At 35.8% G+C, this 13,505-nt stretch overlaps 1 protein-coding gene across 8 annotated transcripts in view; it reads left to right on the forward strand.

Annotated features, from left to right (window-relative positions):
- Positions 1–13,505, forward strand: part of Axdnd1 (axonemal dynein light chain domain containing 1) — a 193,402-nt gene that overhangs the window by 148,994 nt on the left and 30,903 nt on the right. For all 8 annotated transcript variants that reach the window (XM_010630238.2, XM_010630237.2, XM_010630244.2 and 5 more), the window contains 2 exons: positions 9,558–9,651; positions 12,477–12,676. In XM_010630238.2, the coding sequence (XP_010628540.1) occupies positions 9,558–9,651; positions 12,477–12,676 (294 nt within the window). The remainder of the gene's footprint in view (positions 1–9,557; positions 9,652–12,476; positions 12,677–13,505) is intronic.

The following is a 13,505-nucleotide window of genomic DNA, read 5'->3' on the forward strand; positions in this document are numbered from 1 at the left end:
GCCTAACTTTAGTTTACTTACCCTCAGGGTTGAACTCCACTCAGTTCAATTACAGGTTTCCCTGCCCTTTCTTTAAAGATGTTCAAAGTTGGGAGCTCAGAAAACTACCCTTCATGGGAACCTATGCCTCTGCAGAGTTGGTCTAAGGACTGGCCCAATCAGGAGTTTTGAGAACGGGGTGGGGGTGTCGTGTGGGTGTTTCAAGGGCGCCTTCCTTCCTGGTCTGTTGTCGCGCAGGCCGGGAGCTCGCGCGCACGCCGCCGGGTGATCGCAGACAGGCAGGCAGGCAGGCAGCTGAAAAAAACTCCCTCTGGGGTCTTTGGAGCCTTCCTGGTCTGTTGTCACTCAGGCCGGGGGCTCCCGCGCAGGCCGGGAGCTCGCGCGCACGCCGCCGGGTGATCGCAGACAGGCCTGCTCACTCTGTTTTGAATATTATATTGAGCAGGACTGTGATAGTGAACATCCTTTTCCTGTTCCTGATTTTAGAGAAAAAGCATTCAGCCTTTCTCCCTTTAATATGATGTTGGAAGCAGGTTTGTCATTAAGGGAATTTATCAGATTAATATAAGGCCTTTCTACACCTATGTTCTTCAGGATATTTCTCATGAATGAATGTTGGATTTTGTTGAAGGCTTTTCTGCATCTATTGAGATGATCATGTGATTTTTGTCCTTGCTTCTGTTTATGTGATGTATTACGTTTATTGACCATCCCTAAATACCTGAGATGAGGCTCTTTCTTGGTCATGATGTATGATATTTTGTGATGATTTGTTGCATTCTGTTTGCCAGTGTCTTGATGAGGATTTTTGCATCTTTTTATGTTCCTTAAGAGATCGACCTATAGTTCCGCTTTTTAGTTGGTTTCTTATCTGGTTTTGCAAGCAGGGTAATGCCAGCTTCCAGAAATGACTTTGGGAGCACATTTTCCCTTTCAGTTGCATTAAAGAATTTGAGGAATATTGGTATTAGATCTTCCCTGAAATACTTGTAGACTTCAACAGTGAATCTGTTGGATCCTGAACTTTTCTTAGTTGATTAGATTTTATTTCTTTATTTTTGGTACTGGGGATTGAACATGGGACTTTGTGCTTACAAGGCAGGCAGCAGCACCATTGAGCTAAATCCCCAACCTTGATTAGATTTTTTATTACTACTTCAACTCCACTGGATTACTTGATTATATATGATTTTTATATGTTCTTGGATCTGTTTAGGAATTCATATAATGTAGGGATCTGTCCATTTCCTAGGGATTCTCCAAGTCATTGGAGTACAGATTTTCAAGGTAGTTACTAGTCATTATCTGCATTCTGGCAGTGTCCATTGTGATTTCTCTTTTTCTTTCTAAATACCTTAATATGTATCTTTCTTTTCATTGTAAAATTGACTAGGGGGGTTGTCTATTTTGTTTATTCTTTCAAGGGACCAACTCTGATTCATTGAGTCTTTGTATTTTCTAGTCTCAATTTAATTTCTGCTCTGATATTTATAATTCTTTTCTTTTATGTTTTGGATTTGCATTGCTCTAGTTTTTCTAGAATTTTGAGATGCATCTTTATGTTATTAATTTGTGCTGGCTATATTTTTCTGATATAGGGCATTTGCAGCTATAAACTTCCCTCTTAGGACTGCTTTCATTGTATTTCATAGGTTTTGTCATATTGTAATGGCATTGTTGTTTAATTCTAGGCATGAATTTCTTCTGTGACCCATGGTTATTCAAGAGTGTATTGTTTAATTTCCATGTTTGCAAAATGTCTGTGATTTCTTTTGCCATTGATTTCTAGTTCCATTGCCCTGTGATCTGCTAATGTGCATGGGATAACTTCATTCTTTATTATTTATTTAAGCATGCTTTCTTGGCTAATGAGTGGTCTATTCTGGAGAAAATTCCTTGTGCTGCTGTGAAGACTTTATTTTGTTGTGGTTGGGTGGAACACTCTATAGATGACTATCATGTCATTGTGTTCAAAATGCGGTTCACCTGTGCTATTTCTTTGTTGATTTTTTTGTCTATTTGATCTATTTGTGATAGTGGGGTACTAAGGTCCCCCTCTATAATTGTGTTGATGTCTAGCTGATCTTTATTTCCAGTAGTGTTTGTTTTATGAAGTGGGCATGCCACTGTTTGGTATATATTATCTCTTTCTGTTGAATTATATCCTTAACTAACATATGGTAATCTTTGCCTCCTCTGATCAGTTTTGACTTGAGATCCACTTTATCTGAAAGTAGCTATTCCTGCTTGTTTTGGGGCTCCCATTGTATGGAATATTGTTTCTGTCCTTTGATTTTTAATCTATGGATTTTTTTTGGACTTGTGTACAGTGTAACATTGGGTTTTGTTTCTTGATCCAGTCTGCCAATTTGTGTCTTTTGATGTGAATTGACACTATTCACATTGAGAGTTATAGATAGATGGGGAAAGCAAATAGACTACTGAGTTCTGTGCTGGATGTTGGCTGTTGGGGGAGGGTTCAAATAGACTACTGGATTTAATGCCTGCATTTTCAGACCCAGTCTCTCACTGCAGAGGACAGAGCCCTGTGTGCTTCCCATCCTTAAACTTCTCAGGGGTATCTGTGTCTAGCCTGTACCCTCTGTGACTTCTCTGTCCATCACTGACACCAGAAGTCCTGAAAAAGAGTTGTTCTGTAATTGTTGTGCAGTTCAGCCTTCCCCCCGCCCCATGTGTAGTTCAGTCTTAAACAATTAACTCTTTACTAAAACAGCTCCTGATTAAACATTCTCAAATATCCTGGGCATTGCACTGGCTCTCTTCTCCACCTTTAGCCACCTTTAGCTCACCGTGGGGAAGGAGCCACTTTCAGAGTAAAACCCCACACTGTTTTTGCAGTTTATAATAGCCATGGACTTTTCTTGGGTCTAATGAGACTGGCCCAGTTTGTTATTTCTCCCTGGGGCTTTTGACCATCTCTGGGCTTACATTGTGTCAGCAGAGAAAATACCCCTTCTCTAGGAGCTGGGAAAAGCTTTCCAGACTTCTATTCTTTGCTCTGATCCACTGTGCTCCATTTGTCCAGTTTCTCTGTAGCTTTAAGTTTTCCGTCAACTGCCTCCCAATTCCTGGAGAGATAATTCTTTTTTTCACTTCACCAAGTTGTTTTTTTCCAGACGTCCTCCCAGAGAGGCTGTATTTTGATGCCAGTCTTTACTGTTTTTTTGTTTTTTGTTTTTTGTTTTTTGTTTTTGGTACCAGCGATTGAACTCTCAGGACTTTGTGCTTGAGAGGCAGTCGTGGTGCCACTGAGCTAAATCCCTGATCCCCCACTTTTTTTAAACTGGGGATAGAATCTACTCTACCATTTTTAATGGAATTTTTAATCTATTGTCATTTGTAACAATTCATTTTCACAGGAACTAATGAGGATCCCACAAGAAGTACTGATGGCAGCTCCCCAAGGGAACTAATTGTCTTCTACTAGCCCTAACTCTTAAAGGTTCTATGACCTCACTGTCACCATACTGAGGACCAAACTCCTAACACATGAGCACTGCAAGGACAGAGCACATCCAAACCACAGCCAGACCACTTGTCTATCCTTCATTGTCTCCCATCACCCCACCACAGTCCCAAGAAACCATTAATATTCTATCTCTGTTAGTTTCCTTACTATGGACATTTCATATGAAAAGAATCATATACTCTGGTCTTAAGTGACTAATTTCTTTCACTTAGTATGTGTCAGGTTTCACCCATATTGTGGCATATTTCAGTATTTCTTTCATTTTTATCACTGAATGATATTCCATATAAGGCTCTACATTTTATTGTTTGAAGTTTTTTATCATTTTGATTTGATGAGCAATGTTGCTATACACATTTATATACAAATTTGGGTTTTTTTTGCAGACAGACATGTGCTTTCATTTCTTCACAGATACACTTTATAGTGGAATTACTGGATCGTATGACAGTTTTAGCTTTAACAATTTTAGAGACTTCTAGACTGTTTTTCAAAGTGATTTTGGAAAATTTACTTGCACCATTTTATGTTTGCTCATGTTGAGATACATATGAAGGTTCTAACTTCATATATCTGCCAATACTTTTACTGATTCTTTGGTTATTGCTTTACTAGTGCCATGAGGTAGTATCTTACTGTGGTTTTGATTTATATTTTTCTCATGATTAATGATGTAAAGTATTGTTTCATGAGCTTATTGGCATTTTTATATATATATACTACCCACCCCCTGTTCCAAGGATTGAACTCAGAACCTTGTGATTGCAAGGCAGGCGTGGCGCCATCGTGCTAAATCCCCAGCCCTGGCAATTTGTATATTTTCTTTGGGAGAAATATCTATTTAGATTCTTTGACCTTATGTTAAAGTGAATTGTCTGTTTATTACTAAGTTGTAAAAAAGAGTTATGTGTTCTGAATACAGGTTCCTGTATTTTTCTCCCATTCAATGGTTGTCTTTTCACTTTCTTAATGACGTCCTTTAGAAGCAAGAAATTGTTAGTTTTGAAGTCTCTTTTCTTTTTTCCTTTCCTCTCTTCTGTCCTCCTTCTTTCTTGTGCTTTTGAGATCACATCTAAGAATTCTTTACCAAATGCATTGTGAAAATTTATTCTTGTTTTCTCCTACAAGTTTTATAGAATTTAATGTTACATTAAGGTCTGATCCATATGGTGGGAGGTCGGCATCTGATCTCTCTCTTTTTTTTTTTTTTTTTTGAGACAGGGTCTCACTATGTAGTTGAGACTGACCTGGAACTCACTATGTAGCCCAGGCTGGTCTTGAACTCAAAGCGATCCTCCTGCCTCAGCCTCCTGAGTGTTGGGATTATAGGCATGCACCATCACGCCCAGCCCCATTTCTTTATTTTCCTTATAATACTCAATTGTTCTAGCAGAGTTTATTGAATAGACTATTATTCCTCCATTTAATAATATGGCACTTTGATGAAAATCAGTTGGCCATAGGCATGAATTTATTTCTATACTATTAATTCTGTCCAGTTGATTTATATGTTTACCTTCTCACTAGTAATACACTGTCTTAATTACTATTACATAGTGTTAAGTTTTTGTTGTTGTTGTTGTTTTTGTACCACGATCGAACTCAGGACCTGGCACTTGCAAGGCAGGCATGGTGCGCTGAGCTAAATCCCTGGCCCACATAGTGTTAAGCCTTAAAATTGAAAGATGTGTTTTCCTAGTTGAGTCTTCTATTTCAGGATTGCTTTAGCTATTTGTTTATTTGTTGGTTGGTTGGTTGGTTTAAAACAGAGTCTCACTTTGTAATTCAGGCTGGCCTTGAACTCACTATGTAGCCCAGGGTAGCCTCAAATTTGCAGTGATTCTCCTGCCTCAGCATTCCAAGTGCTAGTATTATAGGCATATACCTCCACACCCAGCTCTATTATCTATTCTGTGTACCTTTCAAGTCCAAAAGAATTTTTAAATAAATATTATCAGTTTTATGAATATGTCAAGTAGCCTGAAAAAGATTTTGTTGGATCTGCACATAAGAACAGGAATATTGTCATTTAAAAATGTAAAATCTTCTGACAAATGAACATAGAATTTTAAACAACTATTTGGAGTTTCTTTAATTTTTGTGGTCTGAGTAAAAATTGTAAATTTCATTTGTTAAATTTGTTGTCATTTATTTTTTATATTACTCTAAATTGTTTTCTAAATTTTATTTTAGATTGTTTATTCCATGTACATAGGAATACATTTGGTTTTTGTAAATCAATCTTGTGTCCCACAACCTTGCTGAATTCTTTTGTTAATTACACTAACATTATAGTGGAATCTTTCGTATTTTTCTATACCTAAAGTCATGTGGTCTGTGAAAAGTAATTATTTTTGCCATTTATTTCTTTCTCTTGCCTAACTGCCATAGCCATATTATCAATGTATTGTTAAATGGAAGATGCAAAAATAAATGTATTTGTCTTCTGTCCATTCTTAGGGAAAAAGCAAGAAGGCTTTCACAGTTAAGTATGATATTAGCCGTGGATTTTTCATAGATGTCCTTTATCAGATTTAGAAAGTTTTGTTCTATTTTTTGTTTGTTGAATGCTTTTGTAAAGTGTTGTTGGAGTTTGTCAGGTTTTCTGATCTAGAGACAGTCATGTGATTTTTGTTTTTTATTCTGTTCACTTGATGTATTACATTGGTTGTTTTAAAACAAGCTTGTTTAAATTGTTTGTTAAATTAACCTTACTTTCCTAAGATGAGTCTCACTTTGTCACGGTAAGTTTGTAGGTTGCTCAATTCTGTTTGCTAGTATGTTTTTGAAGATTTTGTATCCATGTCCTAGAGACATTGGTCTGCTTTATCCGTGACATCTTTGGTGTTGTATCAGGGTAATACTAGCCTTGGGAAAGAGTTGTTAAGTTTTCTTCCTCCTATATTTTTTGGAAGACTTTGTGAAACTTGGTGTTGATTCATTGTTGGCCTTTTGGTAAGACTCAGCAAAGACTTTTGTGGATAAGTTTGTAGTGATGGAATCATTTTTATAAGTCTTATTTATATTGTCTATTTCTTTTTAAGTCAGTTTTCATTTTTTGTGTCTTTCTAGGAATTCAACAATTTTGTGTAAGTTATCTAAGTTATTGACAAAATTATTTATAGTATTTGAATTAGCTCATTTTTCAGATGCCATAACAAAACACCCAATACTAGGTTCTTGATACAGAAAAGAGGTTTATTTAACTCATAGTTTTAGAGACTGAAAGTTCAACATCAAGCAGCCTTATTGTTTCAGCTTCCGTCGAGGGCACCCTTAGCTGAATCACAACGTGGCTGATGGCATCATAGTGGGAGGTTTTGGGTTTTTTTTTTTTAATTGAATTTATTGGTACATTCTAGGTAGACAGTACAGTTACATTCATTACTGGGATTTTGTGGCTTTACATGCCAGGTCTTGGTTCTCATTTTTTCCCCTTGTCCCCACCCTCCCTTCACGCCCTCCTCCCCTCCCCACCTTCAAACACTTTAATTCCATTTTTACATTTTTCTCATATTTTTTTCCTTTTCCCTTATTCCCCTTTCCCTATCCTTCTCACTGTCCCTACTTGTTTTTTTGTTTTGTTTTGTTTTGAGACAGGGTCTCACTATGTAGTTGAGACTGACCTGGAACTCACTATGTAGCCCAGGCTGGTATCAAACTCACAGTGTTTCTCCCGCCTCAGCCTCCTGAGTGCTGGGATTACAGGCATGCACCACACCCAGCTTCCACTAGTTATTAACATCCCCAAATTGTAGAACAAGCTTCCAATGCATTAATCTTGTGGAGATACACTCAAACCTTATCCAAGCCATAATAGTATTCCCTTATGATCCTTTTTTTTGCCTGGAAGATGTTACTAGTGTCCTCTCTTTGGTTTCTGAATCTAGTAATTTGAGCCTTATCTCTGTTTTTCATACTCTAGCTAAATGTTTGCTAATCTTTTCAAAGAACAATTTTTGATTTTCTGAGGCATATTTCTTTTATTTTTTTTAAATTTCTATTGTAATTTTTAACTGATTATTTGTTTATATAAGACTCTCTTAGAAGTAGGTCCTGGGGAGTCTGTCTTGAAGGTACATCCTTCTACATGCCATGTTTTGAAGTGGTTGAAATTTGAAATAATTTTCCACCTGAGGTTTCACAGACCACAGCAGTACAAGTGCCAATGCTCCCTGTGGTTACCTTTGGAATTATAAATTCTTTTTTTCATTCATTAATCTTACTGGTACATTTTAGGTATATAATATGCTGACAGTCATTATTGGGAATTGTACCTTTACATAATATATCTTGATTCTTATTTTTTCCTCATTCCTCCTTTCAACTCCTCCACCCCTCCCAATTTACAAAGACTTTGTTTCCATTTTTTCTGGGATTTACCTTAATGGCATTACACCTGTCTCACAAGCTCAAGGTCCTGAGTTCGACCCCTGGTACAAAAAAAAAAAAATAAGTACGAGGGTAAGGGAAAATGGGAAGGGTGGGAGAAGGGAAAGAAGGGAAAGGAATAAATATGAGAAAAGTATTATTTATTTTCTGTAGTATTTTTCTTGTCTCTGTGGTATTACTTTCCCTGTAGTCATTATAATTTATTTTTTGTTTCTTTAGATTTATTTTTCTGTTTTCCATACCTGTTAGGTTATAGATCTTTCTTCTCCTCTTCCACTTTATCCTTCTCTCCCTCCTCCTTTCCTTCCCTTCTTTCTCCTCCTCTTTATTCCTTCTTTCTCCCTTTCCTTCTCTTCTTCTTTCTCCTCTTCTTTCTTTTCCTCTTCTTCTTCCTCTCCCTCCTTCTCATCCTTCTCTTCCTCTTTCTCCTCACCTTTCTCTTTCTTTTTGGTTTTTGAGACAGGATCTTGTTACATAGTCCAGGCTGGTCTTGAAACTGCTGTGAAGCCCAGACTGGTCTTGAACTTGCAGTCCTCCTTCCTTGGCCTCCACACTGCTGAGATTACACCAGCATGCACCACCATGACTGGCTTTCCTCTTTCTATAAATGTCTCTCCAGGGTTACTTTAGTTGCATCCTACATGTTTTGGTATACTGTATAATTTTTACTTATCTCAAGATGTTTTGTGATTTCACTTTTGAGATAAGCATCATTGACCCACTTATTATTTCATTGCTAATTGCTTAATTTTCACATATTTGTGAGTTTTCCAACTTTTTCCAGTTGCTGATTTGTAATTTAACTCCACTGTGGTATGGGTATATATTTCATATTGTTTTGGCCTTTAAATTAATTGAGATTTGTTTTATGACTTAGCATCTTCATCCTGGAAATGTCTAGCATTTTTACTCTTATGTATTTATTTGTGGATATCTTTGTATTTATCCTGCTTGCTTGGAGATTGCCAGGATTTCTGAAGTGTTAATTCTTGTTTTTCAATATATTTGGGGTTGAAAAATCATCACTTCTTTGAATATTTTTTCCATCTTTTTCTTTCTAATCATTTTCAGGGCTTTAAATAGTTTATTTTAAAAAAGCTTTTTACTAGTCTCCCTGAGAAGTGAGCCAACCTTGTTCCTCACATACTGTAAGACAATTTATTTATTTATTTGTTTGTTTGTTTGTTTATTTATTTTTGAGACAGGGTCTCACTATGTAGTTGAGATTAACCTAGAACTCACTATGTAGTCCAGGTTGGTCTTGAACTCACAGCGATCCTCCTGCCTCAGACTCCCGAGTGCTGGGATTACAGGCATGTGCCACCACACCTGGCATACCATAAGACAATTTAAAAATTCATTCTTGTTAAGTGAGAATACCTTACTGGCCTGTGAATGGACACAGAGGGTGTACATTTTTACAGTAGAAAGGTAGTAGTAAAAGTAAGATCTACATTGTCTAAAGTATGTCACGCCAATTGGTATCTGCATAGGGGTTAGGAGCACTGTGTCCGTGACTAGGTCATCATACCAGATAGTTCAAGGCTTTAATCAAGCTTTTCCCAAAGTCTCAAACATTTATTGTGCCCAGTCAGATAAAACTGTTTCCTTTAGCTGACAGTTACTTGTGTATTCTAAGTTACTTATCTTTATTTGCACTGATTTTTTCCTTTAGGGTACTCCAAGGACATATATTTAACATGATTCAACAGTGGCTTTTGAACATAGGCAATGAAATTAACAACAGCCGCACAGAACTTCAGCGCCATGTATGTACTTTCAAGGCTTCATGAGGTTATATTTTTTGGTGAGGTTATATTTTTGCCTTAGTTGGTGGTTTTCAAGGTAAAACCAGGCCCTAATTGTCCAGTTGAAACAGGAGGTTGAGAGAGAAAAATAGAAACTTACATAATTATTCAGTGATTTTTCTCTGCATTCTAAAATGCAGACAGTTGTTGCCTCTGGTTTGTCTTTTTCCTTTACTAAGTATACTGAATATTTTTTCTCAATGACATTAATCTAGGATATGATTATTTTAAGTATTTATGTAAAATTATGTTTCTGCCATCTTTTAGCACCTGACTGAACATGTTAGGATGAAAGAGATGCCTACTACTGTACTACTGTACTACTGTTCTGTAATTACTAGAACAAATAAAAATTTTTCAGCAGTAATGGAGAGTGAACCTGTGAACTTCTTAACCAGTACATAAAAGAATAATAATAATAATAATAATAATAATTTCCAAAAAATGTCTTCATTTACTACATTTGCTAATATTCTTTAGAATCTAAATTTACATAGAAATGTTTTACAATAGTGAAAATATTTAATTTTACTAAATTTATAAAATGATTTAAATTCATTTTAATGTTGCTTAAATTGGGAATTTGAAAGGCAGAAATATGTTTTATGGGAATATTACTGGTAAAATATTGTTATTACAGTTTTATTTTTATATGTTAAAACTGAAGATACCAAGAATTGAGGAGCAAAATGTTAAATATGAAAGTATATCTCTAATGGATATTCAGGCTCGGGAGAAATCCTAATACTTGGGAGACAACCAAGATGAAAAAGCAAAAGGACAGTAGAGTGCCTGTCACATAGTGGGACTCAATAAATATTGGTTGAATGAAGTTAGGAAGATATTCTAACTGTGGATATCTTATGGTATTGCTATATTAAAGTTTTTTTTTTTTTTTTGCAAAATACTGAGTTTACCTTTAGAGATTGATCTTCAAGGACTTATATATTTATATTTTTTATGATTAGAGATTTCTCCAAGGACTTATATATTTATATTTTTTATGCTTAGAGCTCAATTTTTATAATATAGGATACTTAGAATGACCTTATATACCTTTCATGCACTTCTGTTTTAACACTGCATTATTGTAGCATAATTAGTGTGTATAGAAAACTTGAAAGATTGAATTTCTTGAAGAGTTATATACATTGATAGTAACTGGTATAGGTATTTAGAAATGAAAAAGTTTGCCTTTTTTTTTTTTTTTTTTTTTTTTTTTTAGACAGGGTCTCCCTATGTAGTTGAGACTGACCTGGAACTCACTGTTTCCCAGGCTGATCTTGAACTCACAGCGATCCTCATGCATCAGCCTCCTATGGTGCTGGGATTACAAGCATGCGCCACCATACCCAGCTACCCTTATTTTTTTAAACCATCAGCCATTTTCTTTTCCAATCCATTTTTCTACCATGTTGCTTTTCCCTTGCCACCTTACTGCATTTAATCTGTGTTCCCTCACTATCTTAAATGGTGATCTCTAAGCCTTTTTTAAAAATCAGATATGTAGATATAAGTATAAATGTATATATAGATATATGTGGATATAAATATATAGAGATATACATAGATATATATATATAGGTACAGGTAGTGTGTGTTTGTTTGGTCCTGGATATTGAGCCCAAGGACCTTGTATATGCTAAGGAAGTTTTCTACCACCAGCCTCTAATCCCACTTTTCATGTATATTTTGAAGGAAAAAATTAAGTGTAATTTTTTTTAAAATAGCAGGTAAGAACTGGCTAAATATTGAAGTCACTTGTCCATCCCTGAAACAATTAGTAAAATTGGAACGAACTTCTAAAGGAAAAACACTTAATGATAACTCATGCCTTAAAGAGACACTTTAATTGAGGTTATAGATGTGTAGATTCATGTATATAGATGATTACAGTACTGTAGAAGTGTGGGGAAAAGGAACGAATTACAGCCAGTAGAAATTAAAGTCTTCTCAAGCAAATGATATTTAAATCCTAAAGGAATATTTAGAAATTCACTAAATAGAGAAAGAGTATGTTGCATCAGTGTCTGCATCTTATAAAGTCTTCTATATTATATTTCTGGACCCTAGCCTGAGCAAACACTGTAATGCAGAGGCTCTCAAAATGTTCACTGTACCTACTGGGTTTCAGTATTTTCATACTCCGAAGCCAAAAGAAATATCTCACAATTAAGTTTATTAAGTAGGTAGGTTCCAAAACCTTACTAAATACTTGATGTCCTAACAAGTAATCCGAATTCTAATGGAATGCATATGCTTGTTGGGCACTATCTAACTTCTCTAATCTTGGAATCAGATTAGACATTGCTATCTTTCCTGTTCCAAATGGATTTTCACATAGTATTTGTTTTTATCCAACCAACCAAACAATCTTCAAAAAGATTCCATGGCATCAAAAGTGACACAGTGCATCTGATGTTGAAACTATGTTTTAAGTTCATGCTGTGTCCAGCAGATGCCACATCTCACTATTTTTGTCATTTTAAATACCATGGCATCCTTGTGAGTTCTCTTCAGAGTGCTAGAATGTTTTGGTTCATAGTTTGGGAACTGCAGCTATGATAAGTTCATACCCTTCACCACGCTAAAAAAGAGTAGCTTAAAGTAGGGTTGTAAGTAAAGAAAAATAAGGTTGTAAATATAAGCCTTGATTACTTGATTTTTTAAATTATAGGGTTGTTGAAAGTTTGACACAGGTATGATTGTTTCTACTTTTAAATCTGCTATTATCTCACTGATGTACTTTAAATGGGTTGTTTGTAACTATATTCATTTTTTAACAGATGGATGAGTTGCATATATCTATGACCCAGTGGTTGGTAAATTTGCTGATTATAATGATTCCTGACTTTACTGACCATCAAACTCTCCCAAAGATGGAAGAGGAAGGTGCTGAGAGCCATGATGTGGGAATTGCACAGTTAGAACTAGACGCGGTTGTACTGGCGAAAAAGTTGTCCCAAGACACCACCTATTTGAGCAGGTGAGACTCTCTGGTTATTGTCTTGCTGGACATTTGAAGATTAAATGTAACATAAGGCAAAGGAAGGACAGTGAAGTAGGAGCAAAAAAAGGGGTTATTTTAAAACCTTGAAAGAAACAGTAGTTCAGTTTTTCAGCTAGCTTTGACATTGGGGTCAGTGGGAATATGAAATTTTAATGTTCTCCCAGGAGCTTTAGAGTTCTTTTGGAAACTGTAGCATAGGAAGGATGGGAAATCTGTGTATGTAGGATAACAATTAGTTTCTTTTTGTAAGACCAACTTAACTTCATAAGTAAGATACATCTTGTGTCTTTGCACCTATTGGGAGGTACTTAAGAAACTTGTAATTTCCTGTATAATTTCATGCAAAGCTGAATGTATACTTGTCTGTGCCCCACTAAATGCCAACCAATATATCTTTTTTGAAAAAGAAAAAAAATCTGAAAAGTTAGAAGATTCATAGCAAATATTAATGAGGCCAGAAAAAAATGTTACATATTAGTTAAGATACAAATTATCACTATAGTTACTTTGAATTTGGGCAAGTAGCTTTTTACAATCTAGCCAAATTTTTCTTTTATTTTTTTCAATTCGGTTTTACCAGTGATCAAGGGTAAAAGGAATGGAGGAGGAAGAGGACAAGAGTGAGAAATTCAGAGAGGGACAAATTATTCTTCATGGTGAATCAGTAGCTGAATTATTATAGTAAATTCCTCTGTATCTGTGCGATAGCCTGCGTGGCTGAAGGGTCCACAGAGGGAGAATGGTGGGAGATGAAGAAAAGACAGATACAAAAATCTGAGGCCAGGAGGAGCCTTCCTCCTCATGG

Source organism: Fukomys damarensis, unplaced genomic scaffold (assembly GCF_012274545.1).
Source record: "Fukomys damarensis isolate Sample0158 unplaced genomic scaffold, DMR_v1.0_HiC HiC_scaffold_11, whole genome shotgun sequence".
Classification (NCBI taxonomy): Eukaryota; Metazoa; Chordata; class Mammalia; order Rodentia; family Bathyergidae; genus Fukomys; species Fukomys damarensis.